The sequence below is a fragment of the Apteryx rowi genome, unplaced genomic scaffold (genome assembly GCF_003343035.1).
Source record: "Apteryx rowi isolate R43461 unplaced genomic scaffold, aptRow1 scaffold_304, whole genome shotgun sequence".
Lineage (NCBI taxonomy): Eukaryota > Metazoa > Chordata > Aves > Apterygiformes > Apterygidae > Apteryx > Apteryx rowi.
In genome coordinates, this window is record NW_020449464.1 from 971,832 (window position 1) to 994,379 (window position 22,548).

Sequence of the window (22,548 nt, forward strand, 5' to 3'; positions counted from 1 at the left end):
GTCCCTGCCTTTGAATGCCAGAGCAAGGCAAGGTGGAGATGCAAGTTCCAACGCTTCTCCCACACAGGYGAGGGAACGAAATGCTGGGTCATCTCTGTCACGTCCAAGGGCTCTAACCACTCGGACACGGATGGACGGAGAGACTGCCACCGCCACCGCCCCTTTTGGGACCTCTCGTATCCGAGCAAGCAAACAACGGCAATGATCTCCCTCCTTTACTGAAAAGCAGGGAAATGGAACTAAAAAAAAGAGAGAAAGGAATGATGCCCCAAACAAGGCCCACATATATTAATTCTGATCCTGGGTCTGCATGTTCAGAAAATGGCATTAATAGTCTCATTTAACAAATTATTTTCTCATTAAAATAAAGGCAATCGTATATTAATAAATGCAAGCGACAGCTAAAACAAGGAATACTCCCAGGTAAAGAAAATTTACCATTATTTCTACAAAGTTATATGTTACCTCTTTTAATAATGTTCATTCAGTTTTCTATTGTGGTAGAGATAACCTATTGATTTTTATCGGTTTTTGTTTAGTTTTAAGAGCTATCTTCTATGAGTTGCTTGTTTTGTTTATTAAATAAACCGCCTGTCACATTTAGCAGTCAGAAAAGCCAACAACAGACATGCTTTTCTAACAAATTCACACTAAACCCCTTACGTGGGTAACAAAAGAAGAACTGAAAGTTTCTGCTAAAAGCAGGCAGGTCACGAAGCTTTAATTCGCGTGAATTTTATTTCGCAAATATAAGGACCTTACTAAAAAGCATGACTACTCAAACATCACTACAATGAAACATGCCTACCTGTTTCATAAAAGCCCTCCTATTTCTCTCGTTGAGACTCACCTTGTATAAATTAAGCTAAAGAAAAAGATGAACTAAACAAAAGTCGTTCTGCTGCCGTTTCTCAGTCTGGACATCTTTGTTTAAGCTTTGACTTGGCTTAAATGAACGAATTAATATTGACAAAAACATCAACTAAGCTAATGAGTTGTTAGTTAAGGCAATAAACATGTCACATTAGAGTCAGCGCAGTAAAGAGGTAATTAGCCCTGGAAAAGCTCTGCTGATTGGAGCCGTTGAGCTCCGTGGTGCTTAACCTTCGAGGCCGTCACCTGGGGCATGAGCAGCAGCGCTACGCCAACGCCACATCCCCAACACCTTAATCTTCGAGGCCATCACCCGGGGCACGAGCACCAGCGCTATGCCAACGCCATGTCCCCAACACCTCAACCTTCGAGGCYGTCACCCGGGACAGAAGCAGCAACGCTATGCCAACACCACGTCCCCAACACCTTAACCTTCGAGGCTGTCACCTGGGACAGGAGCAGCAGTGCTACGCCAACACCATGTCCCCAACACCTTAACCTTCGAGGCTGTCACCTGGGGCACGAGCAGGAGCACTACCCCAACGCCACGTCCCCAACACCTCAACCTTCGAGGCYGTCACCCGAGGCATGAGCAGCAGCGCTACGCCAACGCCACATCCCCAACACCTTAACCTTCGAGGCCATCACCTGGGGCACAAGCAGCAGCGCTACACCAACGCAACATCCCCAACACCTCAACCTTCGAGGCTGTCACCCGGGGCACGAGCAGCAGCACTACGCCAACGCCACGTCCCCAACACCTCAACCTTCGAGGCTGTCACCTGGGACAGAAGCAGCAACGCTATGCCAACACCACGTCCCCAACGCCTTAACCTTCGAGGCCGTCACCCGGGGCACGAGCAGCAGCACTACGCCAACGCCACGTCCCCAACACCTTAACCTTCGAGGCCGTCACCCAGGGCACGAGCAGCAGCGCTACACCAATGCCATGTCCCCAACACCTTAACCTTCGAGTCCATCGGAATTCCAGGCCAACATGGGGATGTGACAGAAAAGACTCTTCCAAAAGTGAGCATCATTTATGTGTGTACTTCAGTATATGCTTCTACTTTTAAAAGGGCTGATATATTAAAATATATTTTAAAATTGCTAAATCAGATTTTTTTTTTCTCTTTTGCTGGAAACCTTTTTGCTGGAACATCATACTCTTAAAAAAAAAATCTGACCTAGATAAGTTTTAGTGTAAGGTAAGTAAGTTTTAATGATTTACATGTACATTCTGCTATAAAAAGTCATTAAGAAACAAACCTACCAAAGCTCTTTTCATTAAAAATTAGAGCATGACTTGTCAAACAAGACCACTTCAAGCAGTAACTTAGCAGAAATGCAGCTCAGGAAGTGACATTCCTGTATCTATTTGTATTAAATTTACCACTTTGTTTCAAATGTTTTATTCTGCATTGCTACACATACGCCACAAATATATGGAAATAAAGAAAGCGTTGAGTTAAAAGGCTACAAAGAATTCTGTCACTGGAGAGAGCAGACCAYGCTGTTAGCATAAGGGAGTGACTGACGTTTATCAGGAAAAATCCAGCCTGAATTTTTCTCAAATATAGATAGAAAGATAAAATTTTGGACGTACGCTCTGACGTGCTTTTAGAAGCCAGGGCAGAGAGCACGCCTGCCAACTCACCGGCGTCTACCCGGGGTGGGGGGAAGGCAGGCGAGAGGCAGGGGAGCGCAGCCGAGCAGTCCCAAGAACCCCTGCCCCCTGCTCACGTGCTTGCGTGAACGGTAAAATAGAGGTCTCTGATGCTATGTCATTTTTATTAATGAAAATGCAACTTGAATACTAATACATATTCAGTTATTTTCAATGCAGATATCCCCTTGGATTTCTAAAATGTCTTTTCCAGCTGAATCTCAGGAGCTTTAAACATATTACAGCGGTCAGCATTGTTATCCCCATTTTGCAGATAGATTTAAAAAAATTAAATAATTTGCTCAGGAAAATCAATAGCACAGGCATGAACAAGACACCAATACTCTGATTCCCATTCTCATAATTTGCCATGAGATCAAGCTTCAACTAAATAAAAATGATAGACACCAAGAATATGATTGAACTTGCTTTGCATCTTTTTCCGATTTTATAGAGGAAAACAGAAGTGAAGAATCTTAGCTCTAATTTTTCAGTCTTCCCTCTCTCCCGTGTCTGTGGGCATAGTATTTTTCTACAAGAAATTAAATCAAATTGTCACCCTTTCTGGATGATTTTTTTTTCCTGATTTGACGTGTAAATGTGTGAAATGCCAAAAGAAAGAGAAATATAAATTTGGATAGCTAGGTTAAAAATCCATATCCCGTCATCCCTTCCTRTTCCTAGTGCACTGAATTTTTATTACATGTCTTTTCTCATCTTTAAGACAGAAGTAAGTCAGAGGATATTTCTTAGGCCTAAATTAAAAAACATTACATGCCTCATTATTTGATAACGTGAATAATTTGAAATTTTATAAAGATGCAATTACGAAAACAAAATTTTTTATACTCACATGCAATATCACATGTCCTTATTGTTATAGAACTTATTTTCAGCATTTTTTTTTGTCTTTAAATACAATTCTCACACTTAAATTTCATTTTTTTCAACTGAACTTGGCTAGGAGAAAAGTCCCTTTTGCTGACTGCCTCCAAGTCATTTCTGCACCATTCTTGCAACAGGTGCAAGGGCCCAGCTTCTATGGTAATTTCAGAACTGATATGAATAAGTAATATTTTTTTTTATTTTTAGAAGAACAATCTTACAGTATACTAAGGTGCTAAGTAGTTACTGTGCAGGACCATAACGGAGCCTGCATTTTATTTGAAGTAAAAAACAGTGAGGAATTAAAGCTGGATTGTTCCTGCAGGAAAGGAGAACAAACAAAAAGGCTGGAGAGCAGCAGCCCACAACTGCTGCGCTTCACAGCGAGCGGCACTGTTGGGCTCCTGCACGACTCCTCACCCGCAGGCGGGCTGCGATCCCGGCTGCTCCCRTCACTTTATGCCGCCCGCGTTACCGGCCGAGCGGGCACCAGGCAGCAGACAGACGGACAGACAGACGGATAAGGTAAAAAGCCTGAATTGCCGCGCAGCCATTTTGTGCTGGAGATCAGACAAGATACGCACGAGATTCGTATCGGCAGGGCACGTTCACGCACGGACCGTTTCGTGCAGTTCCATTCGCCACGCAACGACTCTAAATTAATTCCCCGTATTCCCGACGAAGTGAATTTTGCCTGCACCCACCCGCGCCGCCGCGGCGCCGAGAACAAGAGGACGCCGCTGCACGGGAAATCGATAGCTGCTCCGGGCTGCGCGGCCCCAGCGACCGACCGCAGGAGGCAGAGGGAGCAATCGGCAGCCTCACGTCGTGCTGGCCAAACGCGGCTGCAATATCTTCACCTCTGCTCTTTTGAGGGCTTAAGCRCAGCCCCTTCCATCACACGTACTCGAGCATTAATACCGTTCTGAAAAATAACTAGGGAAGCAGGGAAAAAAGAAGCTTTGCTTATTTTGTCAATATAATTAAATTGGCAGTTGAGGTAATCGAGTTCATTACCTGAAAAAAGAGCACAACTTGGAATTAGCAAAAATGTACATTTAAAACAGTATTTATGAACTGTGATAGGTCCTTTTCCTTATTTACTTCCAAAAGATAAATACTTCTAAATGTAGAAACATTAGAAGATTGGTAATTTGAGAGGGGCGAAGATTATTATGAAAAATACACCACCAGCACCCTAATAGAGCAATTCCGCCTTCATATCCCGCACCAGTGGCTTTCAGCAGTGCGTAAGAGGAACAAAATTTGTCTTGAAATTTATAATAACCTCTCAGGATATTGCAAATTAAAGTTTTCCTTTCTTTTTTTTACAGCACATTTATAACTTCATTGGACAGTTAAGATTTCACTTTTTTAACACTAAAAGAACAATAAAAATTTTTTTGTGTCACTTGTTTATCTGATTGGAAACGAAATGTCCGCATTCACTCTGAAGATTTAAAAACAACAGAAATATTATTTAATCCTMAGGGAAACATTTACACCATGTTAATTATCTATGTAAATTCTAAATATTAAAGAGGGGTTTAACAGGTCGGAACAACCCATTTTAGACACAGTAAATTCATAGCATTTCTTTTAAACAGAATTATATATTGCTTTTTACATCAAGTGACTGGACAGCAAAGAATTTTTGCAAGCGGGGCCAGGTGAGCACTGCCTCTAAGTTATATGAAAATTATGTAAGATTTTACATAAATCCTTAGGAAGAGAGAGAAAAGAAAAAGAAGAAAACGTTTACAATAGCTGTTTCCCAGGCTTTTCTGTCTAACGATGGCCTGGTTAAACTGGCCTAACAATGCCATTTTTCTTCCTCTCAAAACCTGCAGTGGGGGAATCAAATGTGAAAGCAAGATCAATTCTGCTCCAAGACAGTAAATGAGTTTTAGATCAGACTTGTTTCAATTTATGGAGAGAACCCAACTATGGTGGTTTAAATGCAATCTTCCTCTAACTATGAAATTATATTACAGTGCTATAGAAAGAGTAAACCATCTTTATTTTAATCCCAAATTTGTTTACAATCTACCAGGGTGGAGAAAAATCAATAGAACTTAGTTCATAACTGTGCAAACTTCACATTTTCATTCCTGTTAACTGTATAATCACATAAATATGTATATAAATATTATTTATTTTAAATTATGTAGATTTTTCTAAACGATGCTATTTCTGTAAGAATGACCATTTTATGGGAAGCAGCTGTTCTTTTCACAGTGCTGACTAAACGTGTTACTCTTAGAAATCTTTCCTGTTAAACATAATTATAAATAGTATTTTTAAAGCAGTTCGGATAACTTTTGACCTGCATAATGGTGGAAGACACTTGCACAATGACAATGAAATAAGTAAAGCCAATGCAACGACTGGTATGAGCGGGTGATCACAATTTAACCTTCTCTATCACACCAGGGTCTGATACACAAGCACAACAGTATCGACAATGACGTGCAATTTATTCTCAACTGCTGGAAAGCCCCGAGGCCTGTGTAAACTCTCAGGGCAGCACAACCACCTTCTGCTGTTCCACGCTCCCCCAGTCCTGCCACCCCCAAAGCTGTCTGCCCCCTCGAGCGCGGCAGTGCGCCTGGATCGGGGTCGGCTGTACCGCATGTCGTCACCACCGGGCTCTTTGCAGGGCAACCCCTAATTAATTCAAGCACGTTTGTCTTTGGGGAAAATAAAACCTGTGCAATAGGGGATTACTGGAGCAAGGTGTTACGTGTACGTGCACGCGAGGAGGTTTGAGGAGGAAGTCAAAGCTCTCTCGAGGCAGGACGTAGGGCTACAAACTGCTCCTTTTCTTTGTGGCTCTCATGGCACATCCTGAATTGCAACCCATGYGGCCATAGCTGCATTCAAACGAGAGCTCCGGTAACAACACACCTTACGTTAGGCTGGTAACTACAGCAATGGGAAAAGAGCCACACAACAAGTGATTAGTTTTCTAAGACTTGGGTCTCTGAACCTGTTTACTGCAGTGTCTGGTCAGTGCCAGCGCAGATGCAGGAGCAGCGCTCATGGACCACTTCCTTTGGCAGCAGCCACCTGCTGCAGGATCAGCTTAGCTGCACCTCGAAGCTCTACTCTTAGACAGCGTGTCATCGTCTTTATGCTGCAGAGGACACAAGGACCATCTTTTTACTGCTGTTCCCCACACAAATTTCAGCCACGCATGGACCATCATCTCCGAGAGGAGCCCCAAGATGGCATTCAAGTCATACACATTGGAGCTGATTATGTGCTCCTGTGCCATGACCCTTCATGAAGTTAAGATGAATGCAAATACTTGTAAAACACAAAATTAAAGAAATCAGAAATTAGCAAGGGACCTGCAGGTTTCAGCACCATTTTTTCCTCTAAGTAGCAAGTACTGCCAGCTGCACAACAATGTAACTCAGTTGCCTAAATGGAAAGAGCACATAAGGAGAAAAGCTGGAACCTAACACTGAAACAATTTATTGGAAAATGGAACACCTCAAGATCTGTGGTCAACACAGACACACATACACATATGGAAAGAAGACAGAGCCAGACTCTTCTCAGCGGTGCCCAGTGAGAGGGCAAGAGGCAACGGGCACAAACTGAAACACGGGAAGTTCTGTCTGAATATAAGAAAAAGCTTTTTTTACTGTGAGGGTAGCAGAGCACTGGAGCAGGTTACCCAGAGAGGCTGTGGCATCTCCATCCTTGGAGATATTCAAACTCGCCCAAACACGGTCCTGGGCAACGTGCTCTAGGTGACCCCGCTGGAGCAGGGGGTTGGACTAGATGATCTCCAGTGGTCTCTGCCAACCTCAACCATCCTATGATTCTGTGACACCTGTGAATATAGGAACCGCTGCTTTGGATTAGATGGAACTTCACTTACCCAGTCATAGCACTGTGATCCACTAAGATACTAACTGCTTAAAAATAACTGCTGCAGACAGGTAGATAGGGAAACTGCCTTAGAAAAGCATCCTCCCACTCCCGACCAGCCAGCAAGGTGGACTATATTAAGGATTACACCCTTCAAAATTCTTAATATTTACTGCAATTTTCACTATTTCTTCTTACCCAATAGATGCTTAACCCCGGTTATGTCTTGGTCTAAAGTAACTTGCACAATGAGTTCTGTAGGCAAAGTGCTTGCTACCGGAGCAGCACAACGAGCCTGGGGGAAAGGAAAGAAAAGTCACAGGGAAACCTAGACTGAAGTGTCTAGGCCCCTAATGCAAGCACGCCTTGGCCGCTGCGGCAACAGCGCAAGAGTAGCTTTACATTACAAAGCTCATGCTTAATTATTGTTCTGACACTAAGCTAGTATTTCTCTGAAGAACAAAGGCAGCAAACATAAGACTAGGATTTGCAGAAGTTTCTCACTCAGGCAAATCCTCCCTTCTTCCCAAGCAATCCTAAAGCTCCCAGCACAGGAGGAAAAAGGAAAAAAAAGAAAAAAAAAGAAGAAAAGAGAAAAGAAAAAAAAAAACTTAAGAGAAACACCAAAAGAGTTCAGAAACTTCAAAGATATCACAATAATTATAACACAAAGTACTAAACAACCTATATACTGTAAATTTAAACCCCTACTAGTTGTCTCTAAAACAATATTATGATGATTATTTTTGTATATCATCTCCCATGTTTCTCCTTCCTAAAATGAACAAGTCTAATTATCTAATTTCCCAAGTGTTTTCCTAGGTTTGAGGTTATTCATATCATACACTTCTGTAAGACACTGTGGAACTCTGAATTCTCTCCTGCCACCCTAATGAAGGAATAACGTTAATTTGTGTAATGAATTAAATTAGTTTCCGAGTTTCTCTTCATCACACTCATGATGAAAGTAAGCACAGGCTGATTTATTGACTTGCATATTAAGCAACAGTTCACAAAAAAAACGTATTTTGAGTGTTCTTTTTAAACATTCAAACTACTGATTGACAATGTTTGGGCACTTTTTCTTACATACAGGCACTGAACAGCAAAAATCATATGGGACTCTTTGGTTTTCCCATTTGGCATATGAAAAATGCATATTCTAAATTAGTAACATTGCATGTAAATAATGTAATACAATCCTCAAATATACTGTTGTTTGCTAAGTCCTCTGTAACATTCAAATACTGCCTCTAAATGTAATCATAATTTAAGAGTAGGTATCAGTCATACAAAACATAGCAAAATAAAACTAAAATTGATCTCTTTTTTTGAAAGAAATCTTTTCTCTTTACTATGGACAGCCCAGTTAGGACACATATGTGACCAATACAGTGCAATAATCTAGACTTTGCACATGGTTTGTTATACTAAAAATTGTTATTGCTTGTTGTGCCATCAAGGGCACTCAGTGCATTTCATCAGCTTCACAACTGGTTGGCTATTTGCGCGAAATGGAAATTGTAATCGGATTCCAATAGAGAGGACCTTTCGCTGTCCGCATCAGGAAGGAAAGAATGAATCGCAGGTAATATGCTAGATTGCAATACTCTGTGGCCAGAAAACATGTATTGCAATTACGAACCACAGCTGCAAAATCTAACAGAAGTATCCAGCATAGCAAACCGTTAAGCCTCCCTGTTTTCAGGTCCTTTCGACACACATCCCTGGAGCCGATGCTATGCTTTCCCTCAGATATGCACAGTGAATTCTGTTTCTCTTATGATAAGCTTTTTAAGAATAAACAAGAAGCAAAAGCTGTGTAAAACAAAAAATGAGTACATATTTTTCTGAATTTCCCATGTAAATGCAAAAACTGATTTCACAGGAACTGCTCTTAAATATCCAGCTACTCTTTTCAATATATCCCGATACAGAAAATTCCTCTGGAGGCCAATGAGGAAAAGCGAATCCAGGTGACGGAACGCACACTATCCGTAACTGTCGCGTGGTGTCACGCTAACACAATCGACCCTGACAAATCTGCTAACCTCAGCACCGAGAAGCACCTCGCACTGAACTATGATCTTTACATAAACGCTCCTTCTAAGGAGGGCAAACRCATATACTTGCAAACACATGGAAACAAGCACATTCAGGTTAACTGTGGCACATCCCGCTTGCCTGAGCTTACATTTGCTCGGGCAGGTTTGCTCCTTTCTGAAACAACAACTGCTTCCTGTCCACACATTTCTCTCAGGATGTAGAAACACAAGGCTTTAAGCTTGCAGGTCTCGGCCATTCCTACGAACCTCAGTCAGGAATTATACTCCCCACAGGTGCCGTAAGGTTTTCATCAATTTTACACCTTCAGCATCCAGCATATCCCACCCTGGCCCTAAAAGGGGCTGTAAAGAGCAGGGGAAAGTGCCCCGTGCTTGGGCCTGGCCCTAAGCCCAAAGGACTTGGCCCTCGGGTCCTCTCCACGYGACGACACGTTCACTTGGGCCAGGAACACTTTGCGAGTAACAATTAGGAGCTCGAGAACAGTGCCGAAGTGAGGAACCGCTGGAAAAGAGGAGGGGATTCTCGCGACATCAAAAGGGAATTCTTGTACACAAAGCAAGAAATTCACTTTACTTGCTTCTCATCATAAAACACCCTCAATTCAGACTGCCAAAACACATCCAAGGTCTTTGTTCTCCTCACCTTTCTCTCAGACACCAGCACAGTCTCTTTATCTACCCAAAGAGTAATTTTCACAGAAAAGGTAGAAAATTAAACTCCTCGAGACCTGTCTAGAAAACTTTGGTGGCATCTGTAGTGTTTTTGAAGGTTATTAGGGATGGTGCTCTCACACCCACAGCTAAATCACATAAAATTTATTTTCTTAGGAAGTGACTATTTTGCTTATTTTTCTTATGGATTCTCCTGGGATACTCTGAGTTACGGTCACAGTGTCTCTACTGTTCTGCTCCTTATCTGCAAAATGGGAATAACATTGTCCCTTTAAGTTAAAAATAAATAAATAAATAAATAAATAAATCCAATCATATCCACAATTCGACACACTTTACACCAGATTTTTCAGGACACTTGGTATTTACATCGAACTTTTTAATCTTATCTCCCTTATCTTAAAACTTATTTTATCCTGCTCCATGACCAGCTGCCTCTGTAAGTGTTCAGCAGTTTTGTAAACGGGGCATCAGTTCTCCCAAGGGGTCCCCAAAAAGCAGGAACAGAGGAGCCCGGATGGCAAGGGCGGCCTGTGCAGCTTGACCCCCCAGCAGCCCGCGCGGCCGGCCCTGGGAGCAGAGCGCAAGCAGCTGCCTGCCACGGGCACCCGTGGCTGCCTGCGGACGGAGCCTGCTTCCCGCACCGCTCCGGCTCACCCCCTCCGCGCACCTAACGCGGCCCGGGGACCCGTGGCTTCTCCCAGAAGCGAAGGATCGTAACCTAATACCAGGCCCCGGGGTGGTGAACTTAGGGCTGCATTTTGTTTGAATTTACAACCTTGTTCTTTACGCAGAAAGCCTGTGCTTTCCGAGGCGGTCCGATATGATACGCACGCAGCGGCGTACAGCCCTGAGCAGAGCTGGTCCGACAGTACTGTCCTGTCCTCGATCCCCAGTCACCTTTCCCTCAAACGTATTTTAAGGTCGTTTGCGATGTTTTAGATCTTCCTCTGCCCAGGTTAATGCAGCTTTCCCGTTGTTTTGGTCACATAAAGCAACATGCTGCAGCTGGATGCAGGAGGCTGCAGCAGCACAGTCATTTCGCGAAACCCGTCTGTTTTGCTTTCTTTCACATTGGATAGAAATGTGAGTGTTCTCTGGTGGAAGAGTTCATATTTTGTCCAATATTTTGTAAGAGAACCTAAGCTTGCATACTTGAAACGAGAAAGCATACAGAAAAAAGCTGCACAGACACAAACGCTGTTACAAAGGCGCTTTTCAGCAAGCCTGACTCCCCTCCTTGGAGAAAGACGGGCTTGTTCTGGCAACCTGTGTGTTACCTGACTACCCCAAAACAGGGTATCGGTGCCAAAGCAGAGTCTTTACTCACGGGAGCTTACACACCGGTAAAACCTGTGACTGACTGATACCGACTTGTTACTGAGCTCTTCATTATTAGGCTCCTTTATATTCAAAACACAAAGAAGAGAGAAGTTTAGTTTACTGTGTACCAACTCATTACAATACTCAAAATATTAAATTTGCAAAAAAGAAAGCTCTGATTAAAAACACATCATTCAAATCATTCAGTCCGCTACAGGATTTGGGGAAAAAGGTGAATTTAGTTGTCAGATTCAGTTTTGTCGCTAAAGCCAACAAGTAAACAGAGATTCAAATTAGGGCATAATATCAGTGCAAAGATTGACTTTTCTGCCATATTGATTGACTATTTTTTAAAAATATTCCTAAGGCTTAGATACAGGGTTTTTTTTGTTTTTTTTTTTTTTAAATAAACCACAATTTTCCCATTTTTTTTGGTCTTCTTCCTTCCAGGACAAAATTCTGCTTGAGACACTGGTCTCATCACAACAGCTCAGGGTTGGGTGGGATCGGGTGGGGTGGGGAAGGAACACCATAGGTGTACTAGTGCACTGAATTTCAGAGCATCCCGAGAACCAAAGTAATGACACAAATCATGGGATCCATACAAATCTGCAAGTCTTTCTGCCTGATATAAAAAAAAAAGCCAATGACATGCACTGTTAGCAATCTCTTAATTATTAGTAATAAAATCTGTTATTTGCTTTAATCACACTGTTGTTGGTAGTGTTTTTTTTAAAAAGAAGTTACTGAGCCATTTTGCTTATTTTGCCCTGAAAGGCTGCTATTCAGGTGCTCTGCTGATTTACTGCATGTGTAAGTGATGATTCTGAGCTCTCTCTTCTGCATTAATTGCTGTTGCTAGTTCAAAGTATCAGCTATGCAATAGGTGCACACAGTTAGTGGAAGTGACGTTCTCCTCACCAGGACTGTTTTCCAATTGTCTGGAGTGGCGATTAAAATATTTTGACAGCACAGAAGAACTAATGCTTCAAAAGACATTAGAAAAGGTTTCAGCCAGTTGATACAGCAAATAATCCTGTGTTCACCGAGAGTCTCAGGTTTACACTGTGTTGCCTTTTATTTTCAGGTGAAGTACATTTGGTACGCTGTGCAAAAATCTATAATGCTAGAAACCTCAATTTAACAAAGCACGTGAAATATCTGACTTCATACTCTACATAATCTTGTGCCTACTTACTCTTTCTGTGCATAAATACACGTAAAAATGGATTGCTGAACCACAGCCAAAGTGTACCTTGAAAAGTAAACCTCTCTCTAACATACACAAACACCACTCCAGCAGCAATAAATTTCATCTTTCAGAAATATTGTGAAAATACATACATTGGTTATAAAAGGCATTCATGGGCTGCAATGATGAGACTTAGAAGATACTACTGAGTGGCCAACTCTGAATTATCAGGCAGTAAATAATGCAAAAGAGCAAAAATCCCAAATTGAGGATAATAAAATGCGGAATAATTCATTCAGTGACTATAATCCATTCTGCACTCCATATGGTAACAGGCCTGTATAAGAATTAAAGACTTGACTCAGTGCATACCTACAAGCAAGCTGAATTCAAGTAGCACATTCAGACCTAACTATATTGTTTCTTCCTTAACAGCAGAACTTGCAGCCTTGACCAAAAAATAATTTTTATTGCAGCTTTGTAGGCATGAACATGCAAACGCATGTAATTTCCTAGTAAACCACAGTCCAACCCTTAAGAGGAATTGCACCAGTACCTAAAATCGGCATCATCAGAACTGGAGTGCAGGCGAGACCTCTGTCCCTGCAGTCAGTGGAGCGAGTTACAGGAAGCTGTCACACCTCAGGCAGCCAAGCCAATCTATGGGATCTACGATGGCTTTCAAAGGCAGTGCTAAGATCCAAGGAGCAGTGCGCCGTAGGTAATTACTACAGGTTGTGGAAACTGTGGGCCACAGACATCTTTGTTCCCGTTTTCCCCCAAACGGAATTCTTCTGCCCAGCTCCCTCTAGCAATTGGTCTCATTCACACCATCTACCTACCCCACTAAGATCCTCATCAAACCTGCTAGTCGTCTCCCACCTTCTCCCCAAGCAGTTCCTGTCCCATCTGCTTCTCACCTCCTCCTTCCTCCCTCCCTCCTTCTCCTTGCCTGCATCTCCTCCCCACTAGCCAGTTTCCAGCACTCCTCTCCTCCTTCCTTTTTGCCCAACGCATGGTGCGGCCGAGCAGCTCTTCCTGCAGCCATGGGGCTCTCCTGGCGTAACGCAGGCGCCGCCAGCACGGGAAAGCCCTCCTCCTCGTTCTTGCAGCTGATGCCGTGCTGTGACGGATGAAAAGAGCTCAGAAGGAAAACTGCAAGACAGACCCTTAGAGTCCCCTCTGCCTCACAGTAAGCGTGTCCAGTTCAGATAAAGGTTTAGAGAAGTAGCAGCCAAACAAGTCGGTCTTTAAACAACATATAAATCTGCCAGGAGTTAAACCAATCTTCCACAGGAAGGCAAAAAGATAGACATCCTGAATAACCTTACTCCTCCTGAACTTTAAATCCCTGCGCCACAATATGGAACAATAAAACTTCCATGGCAATTATTATACAACTCTATTTTTTTCAAACTCACGTAAAAACAGTATCTTTTCCTCTACTCTTCTTGCAAATGACCAAATCTTTTCAGAAGACATTTTCCAAACAAATTCAGTCTGTTAAACATAACTAAAATCAACTTTTAGGTTCAACACTTAATACTTGACAGCTTTAGACAACCAAAAAGATGATCTTATAAAAAGAAATATTAGACAATTTTAATAAGAAGTTGTAGTACTACTAATTACTGTCTGGAGAAAAGAGGAAAACAGAGAATGCAATAGCTAAGACTGAATCCCATGTTTGCTTCCTGATGGAATTAAAAATGTCACTAGGAAAGCATGGATGACACAACAGAGATCAGTTTTATATTATCTCTCTCTCTCTCTCTTTTTTTTTTTTTTAAACGTTCAGTTATGCCTATTTAGGATGCCACCACCATATTTGCCTTTAACACTTACTCTAAAGCAGCATTTTCAATTGCTTAAAAATTTGCCAAAGTACCTGGAATCTGGTATTTTAGGGTGTAATTTTGGATCCTTTCAGAAATAACAGTTTCGCTATCTCTGTAAGATCAATATAAAAATATGCATTGCTCATATTAATAAGAAAACACCCGCTCAGTTTCCAGCCCCTCCTCAAGCTAACGACTGCGCTGTTAGAAAGCTCCAGTGACTCACGTCTTGGAAAGGGAGATGGAGAGCGGGACAGGAGACGAGGCTGTAACACAGGGACACATCTTTGGTTACCCACATAAAACAGGCACAAAGGAAGGTGTTAAGAACCATTGCAAACTGAATGTGCTAGAGATTTACTGGAAAAAAAAAAAAAGTAAAGCTGAGCAGATCTTGTTCAATAGCGAGGCAGCGCATACRTGACAGGAGGACAGGCCGGAGGGGGTAAAGCTAGGGAAGGGTAAGCACAGAGGTGCGCACGGCCTACTCCATAACCCAAAACAGAACGCCAAATTTCTAACTTTCAAATCCATCGGCAAATCCTTCTGAAATTCCTACCAGTAAACTTATGAAAATGGAAAAGCGTGTCTGTACGGGATTTCTAACATACTCCTTGTACAGGGAAGAATTGCTCTGGGACTGAAACTCTCACACAGCAAAAGAGAATTATTCTACGATTTGGGGCATGAATGAATTAACTATTTTAAAATTTTATAATACATCTCTAAAGGATTTTATATTCAGAACCAAAATTAACTCTAATCACTCTTGTATCTATTTCTCAGTGGGAAACAAACATCCACTCAGGATGGTGAACACTGTGAAAACAACCGTATGTTTGCAAAACACTTCTCCAGATGCAGAAAGCCTGCTGAAAAATGCTATTTCCTCTCAAAGCTCCTCTTGAAGAGTTTTAGGTATAAGGGAAGTACAGAACCACATCTTCAGGGTGAATGAAGTGTTTTAATTGAACTGCTTCTTATTAGGTTAATATACTTCTGCACCTGGAATCAAGACAGACTAGAGGAGCTAACTCAGGAAAAACCCTCAGATAATAAGGATAGCAAAGAGCTGGAACAGATTTCCCAGGAAGATTACGGAGTCCCCCTCACTTGGGAGTCCCCCTTATTTGAGAGTTTAAGAGGAGGGCAAAAACTGGGGCAGGGAAATGAACCAGATGATCTTGTGAGGCCCCTTCTAACCTAGTTTCTCCAGCTTTATGAATTTTGCCAAATTTGACGGATTTCCCTGGAAGAGGACAGAACAGACACACCTCTGACACAAAAGCTACTTCCTCAATGTCAGATCCCTGCTTTAAACATTGATGGGCTGAATTTCCAAAGTTATTAAAATTATAATTGCTTTGAAAAATAAATCTTATTTTCTTCATGCGAAGCTAATGATGTAATTGTTTTCGCTGAAAGTTCCCAGAGACGTAGCTAAACGGCGTAAAGGTTTCTGCTCAAGGTGCAGAGCGTTTACAAATGCGGCCCCGTGCTGGAAAAGCCGTCTTAATAGTAGCGGTATGACCCCACATAATCATGCAGACATATATATTTCTATTTCTGTCCAGAATTTCCACTTGCTTCCTCTCCTGGCCTGCGGCTAACAGGCAGGCCAGCTGCCATGAATTTGGGAAATGATAATTAAAAAGAGAAAAATGGTTTCATGCGAGTTAGGAACCTTATTGCTGGCCAGCTTCCTTGAACCAACCCCCTCCAAAAACTGGAGCGGCTGCCATGTAGCCTGTAGTACTCTCTCTGGAAGGAAGTATGTACATGTAGCCTGCAAAAACAATATAAATAACTCGATGCCTTGAACATGTCGTCGCATATGACACTGACTGAGTTAAAGGGCAAAACGCTTATCATTAATAACTATATTGATGGCAGATGCTTTGAAAAATATACTGCATTTACAATGGAATCAAGTATTTTCATATTCAGGACAGAACGGTCATTCAGATTTATCAGGCCATTAACTTTATAAACACAGCATTAACTGCAGTTTAAGTGTGATGTGGTGCATCCGTAATCAGAAATTCTTTGGGTGGCATTTTATAATTAAATATCTCATGAACTATTTGTAAGGTCAACAGAGATTAATGTGAGATGTCAGGCAAGGTCATGGTGTGAATTTCTGGAGAATTTCATCTTCTCAAAAAGACATTATCACAATTATTATTTTCTTAAATACAGTAAATCACAATGTGTACAGCTTACGCAGCTAAAAACCTACATTATAATGTTAATGGCATAAATAAATAAATAATTTTGGTAACTTATTTTGAATTAGAGAGGAAATACAGCGGGCTTTCGCTACATACCATTCTTCTCATTACTTTGTGCAACTCGCAGCATATAATTTCAGTGCAAGATAAGAAAATACATAGATTAAAAAGGCATCACATCTGAATAAAGTCACAGTAAAGGGGAATGAAAGAATCATCAGAAATGCTGTTTCTGGGAATGCTGTCCCACAGGTGGGCAACGGCACTTTGCTCTAGCAGCTTTCCAACCTAGCCTAGGCACAGCTTAGCAGTTTGCACGGAACGGAAGCTGTATGTCGTGAGTGGTTCAAAGGCAGGCAGGCCTCTTCTAGTTGGAAGATAGCCCTACAGCACCAGGCTTCCATCAGTATTTATGACATGCTATAGCACTGAGAAATAAAAAGAAATACAACCTGAAATGGAAGAGAACCAGCAATTTCTTTATCTAAGCTTCTGTTGCTTCATAGCATCGTTTATGTCCTACAGCCAGCTTTCAGAAAGTACACCACACCTTATCAACTGCTCAACTCTTTAAGGGCCAAGAAATATTTTCTGTCATTGAAAGACAGAGCAAAAACCTGTATGTATTTTAGAATGGTGCCTGTAAGTCATAATAAGACAAAGAAAAAACTTAAGTTCCAGTGCATACTAATAGTGTTGCTTTTGCACATTCAAAGAATTGTTCCATTTCTGACCAACTGTTCCATTTTCGAAGTAATTCCTACTGCAGTATTACACATGTGGAGCAAGATTAGAATGGACTTTTAAGAAGTATGATTATACACAGAAAAAACATCCCCCAAACAGCATTTTCTGGTAAGCAATTACTTCCTTTTCCAGTGAGTCTTTGCATTCTCTCCCTTTGGGAAGCGCCTTGCTATTGCACAACCCATGCATAGGTGAACTAAGGAGTCATGATTACACCAGGATTAGAGAACAGACCTCCAAAAGCAAACATCGGTCTGTGGCATTATGCTGACACCCTTCCACTTCATGACTATCCAAAAAACCCACCCTTGCTCTAGATGCTTTAGATGCTTATGGTGAAAATGCCACAGAATGAAGCTGTTTGTAACACCAAAGCTCTGGCAGAACTGACACATTGCTACATGGACATGGCCAAGTTTACAAGCTAATTAATCCAAGTGGAAGATGAGCTCATCTTGCAAACATTTCCAAAGACTATCCCAATCTTCCCCACCTCAAAGAGTATCACTTAAAAATGCTTCAGGCCTAGCCAAACACAAATCCAAAGACATTTAATACTTCTTAAATCCTTAAGATGAGTTCTGTAAGAATGGCATGCTAGAAAAAAAGTGGAGTTCAATTATTTTATTTACTGTCAGTGTATGTATGGATAGCTTCACACACATTTGGCTGACAGGATGCAGAATTCTGTTTCTGACAAAAATGAATCATTACCCAATCCAGCTCACCTGCCCTACCTCTCCTTTCTTAAATTAAAGACAGGCACTGTCACAGCCACCACACATGCACAGATCGATGCTGCCCTCCCCAAGTTCGTTAATGCTCTCTGCCCCCAGCCTCGCCTCCTCTCAAATCACCTACCACTAATGCAATTTTTAACTTCCTCTTTCAGCCTTGCTAAGTTTCTTAAAATACGCAAACATGCCCAGAACTGAAGAAATGAACATTGTTGTTATGATCAAATTTTCCAATTCAACATCCTCTACTTGAGCAAAACATCTGAGAATATACTAACCCCTCACCTCTATGAAAATGTAGCATTGTACTTTGGCTTCAGAGTAGATTACACCAGAAAGACAGCAATATTGACTTTAATCAACATTCTTATTGCCAGGGTCATAGGTAAAATATGATGATGAAGATCCTTCTTCATCCCTTGACACAAACACAGATGAGAGTATTGCTAATACCACCATCAACCAAAAATATAACCCAGCACCTCCTGCATGTTTTTCTCCAACTAATCTTTATTTCTTGAGAGTTGCAATGGCCCCTTCATTTGAAGAATTCTCATATGAGTGATCCATTCACGTCACCTCCAGCCTGGTTTACTTCAATTTACTTCAACGGGAAGACAGGGAAGAGGCTCTCACTAGCAAACGATAAAGCACCTGCCTTCCACAACCCAGACCATCACGGGCAAAACCGCTCTGCTCTTCCTCTGGCCCTTGGTCCATTTCAAATATTACTTTATGGTCTTTGATCTAAATTTTCAATGATTTAGTGTGTCAAGCTTCATCCACATTAAAGACTGAAGTTCAACCTATCAGTCAGCCAGACAGTTGTGAACTGTTTCTAAGATTATGATTAATAAGAGTTCTAAGTTGAAGCTTATAATTCTGCTAAGCCTAAAAATAACAAAAATGACATGTAAATAGATAAAGAAAGAACACTGCTTCTAACAGCAGGTAACACCACCAGCTACCTCAAATCAGACCTGTATAAAGTGTGGGAACACTAAAGACAAGGCATTCTTGATTGAAATGATCTGGTGGCTTTTCCAGAGAAGATCAGGCAGTCTCAGTGCTCAACAGCCTTTGGAGCTGAAGCACAGAGGAAGCTGACCGGCGTGTAGAGTACGGCACTGAAAGGCAGGAGAGCACGATGATGATCTCTGTCACATCTTCTTATTTTAGGAAACTCTAAAGACAAATAAAGCCTGCTTCGCCCCTGTGCCCAAATATCACTCTGAAAAGTAAGAAGCCTGACTCAGCCTCACACCATAACGGAAAAACGGGGAAGAACCCGTTTTGTCCAACCTAAGTAAAACACTCCGTTGGGCCGACTCATGCCGAGACACAGGAAAGTCTGTTCTTCTCCACTGTTCTCTCTCCTGCGAACAACAGATGTTGTTTGAAGAGAAAAATAGCTTAATAACTTAAATTGAGCAATTATGCAGAGCGCACTAGAGAAAAAATAAAGAAAAAAGTAACCTCCCAATGCCATAACCAGTAAAAAAAGAAATAAAACATGTAACTATTTAAAGCAGAGTTCCCTATATTTGCAAAAAATCGTTAAAGGAGAGAAGGAAGCAGGGAACTGCAAGACTTTAAATTTCAGTTCTGCGAAGGGCTGACAGAGTAGTCTTATTTTCTAAAGCACAGGAATGGAGCTACAAATGAGGTATATGAAGATGTCAGTTGAAAAGAAAAAAAGACAGATTTTCTCAGAAATACAACTAGCTTCTGAACTGCTGCACAGCTACCCTACGCTTCCCCACTGCACGTTTTTCAGATTTGTGCGCCTTGCCAAGTGCACATGCTCTTTGAACCGGCCTTTCCTTTGCCTTTCAAAAATCGGTGTGGTGCCTTTCCCACTTTGTGGAATATCGCGGTTACGCCTACACCAGTGGCTTAAGCAGTGCCACGTAATGCTTGCGAGCTCCTGAACGTGGCCCTTCGCGGTTCGTTACAACGATTGCTAGCACAGTGCTGTTCTGGGCCAACTAACGCTCTCCCGCGCAATTCCCGGGCATCGCTCGGGGCTGGTATGGGCAGTTCACACATCACCACCTTGTTTTGGAGACTAAGTGAATTTAACAGCGTAGATGCAAACCATTCCATGCCAGCAGGCCTTGATTGAAGGGAATGCTCTAAAGCATGTTTAATGYATTAGTACAGTAGTAAAACTATGTCTATTTATCATTATTCGTATGGTATTATATTACCATGTAACTAAAAGGGCAGCATTTCTCCTGCATTTCATTAAAACAAAAATATAAAATCTATCATTATGAAACTGATTATCTGCATATTTCACTGGAAAAAGAAGTTGGAGTAAAAAAACGGACTAGAAAAGAAATTAGAATGGGTTTTGTACCTTTTCTGAACAGAACTTTCTGTAACCTGATATTCCAGCAAATATTGTCACTTACAGTAACAATATTCTCTGGAATAAAAAACAAGCAGAAACATAAGAAATGAAAACAATACCAAATATGTCCTCCTCAGTCATGCGACGATAGACGAGACCTTCAAGATTTCTTTTGCCAAATACACAGAACGCTGCGTCATGAGACAATTAGTGCTCGTCCAAACCATTTTTAGGCTGATGCACTGCAACAGTGCAGTTTGGACATGATAATCAACAGCTCATTATAACCAGGATCCCAAATGCAAGGACAGTTTCTTTGCATTGTAGATGACTGCAGCCTCAGGTGTAACCCCTAAGACGGCTAAAGTATTGGCAAGCTTAGCAAGTGCATTTTCACCTTCTCTTACCATTACTACCTGTCCTCCTCTTGTAATAGGTTTGAGCAGAGACAGTACATGGGTTTTCAATTATTTGTTTCTTCACTTTTCCTCAAAGGCACTTGGGCATCTGGTGGAGACTAAACTAGTGCAGGATGAGAAATCCGTTGCTATGAAATGATCTAATAACTACCTATTGTTAATCATCTTTAAAGATGGTTGACATTTTTTCAAGCAATACTGGCAATGAGTCTGTAGGGTTTCAGAGTCATTTTATAGAGGGGACAAAGGGGACTTTCACCAGACTCCACATAAAAGAAACGAGTATCGGCCTGCTCAGGAACATGCCCAAAATAGCTATAGGAACACAGTGCACTGTGGCTGCCTTTGCTCCTATCAGATTTGCAATATTAACTTCAAATAGTTAATCTAAGGCATAAATATGTAACCATCTTAATATTAAGATCACGATTACTGTCCATACTAAAGATAATTACATCTTTACTAATTCTGGATATGTTACCTGAACATAAAGTTTTATTACACAGTACATCATGAATCCCACCATTTTTCCATTATATTTGTTTTTTTACATTAGGCATCTTGCACATTTTTTTTGCATAGCCACATATGCTTTTGTGCAGCCTATTGATCCGCATTGCCAAAAGTACGCCAGGTGAAGTAAACATACCTGCCAGTGCTTCAGGTACAGAGGAATTAAGAGCACCTCCATTAAGAGCAAGAGCTCTCACATGATGAAAATGAAGATTAATCAATGGAAGAGGCAGGACTAAGGTTAAGGTCTATCTCCCTCTTTCTACTAACCCAAAGAATGTTTTCAGGAGGAAAAAAAAAAAAGAATAGTTACATAAATGCAGCCTTAGACGCAAGCATTTTAAGCGTAACTGGAAAGAGAATAAATGATGTTAGTATTTCAGCAGTAAATATTTTAATGGTTCTCCTGAAGGGGTAGGTTCCTCCCTCTCAACAGTACCACTGCAAATCTCACTATCTAGTCCCAGACCCAATTCTGCTCAGCTAGCTGTATCAATGCTAATTTCTTGGCAACTTCTTATTATGGTGTTGCTTATCTGCATGTTCAAAATTTCTTCTCTTGATCTTGTTCTCTGAAAGGAAACTATTAATAAACAGGTTTGTACTGAAACATAAGGAAAAGATAAAGCTATAACATAATTAAAACAAAACAGAACAAGGGAAAACAGTACCCAGGATACTTACATGTATGCCTTGCCAAGGAATAATTTGATCCACCACTGGTCAAACCAAATCCCTCGGGAATTTGACTAGAACTGCGTGGCCGAGTCAGAAGTTTGGGAGGTTCAATTTCGGCTCCAAATTCTGCTCCAATGACTCCAAGCAAAACAATGGCAGTAGCTTGCTTCCTTCTCTCTTCATACGATGTAGATATTTTCTTCATTTGTGGGAGACCAGACAGACAACCTAAAATGAAAAAGAAGAAATATGAGGAAAATCCAAAGCAGAGCTGTTTATTAATACTCCAGATAAAATTGTCCTTTCCYGAGAAGAGAGACGCAGCGGACTCCATTCAGCTTGGAGCGTGTCTTCAGCACTGTTCACGGCCCTCACCAGCATTTGCAGCTGCTTGATCTGATCCCACTCTACTTCTCCAAACCTACAGTGCATGACCAACATCTAAACACCACCCACTGTAACGTCTGTCT

General features: G+C 41.5%; 1 protein-coding gene across 17 annotated transcripts in view; it reads right to left on the reverse strand.

The window, feature by feature from the left end:
• WDR7 (WD repeat domain 7) overlaps window positions 1-22,548 on the reverse strand; it is a 172,634-nt gene that overhangs the window by 63,332 nt on the left and 86,754 nt on the right. For 16 of the 17 annotated variants that reach the window (XR_003254270.1, XR_003254271.1, XR_003254272.1 and 13 more), the window contains one exon: window positions 22,085-22,306. Coding sequence is in view for 14 of the 17 variants with exons in the window: in XM_026070102.1 (XP_025925887.1) it covers window positions 22,085-22,306 (222 nt within the window). In the remaining 3 variants the exon portion in view is untranslated. Of the gene's footprint in view, window positions 1-21,864; window positions 21,984-22,084; window positions 22,307-22,548 lie in introns of those variants that run through there. The other variant, XM_026070113.1, reaches the window with a different exon arrangement.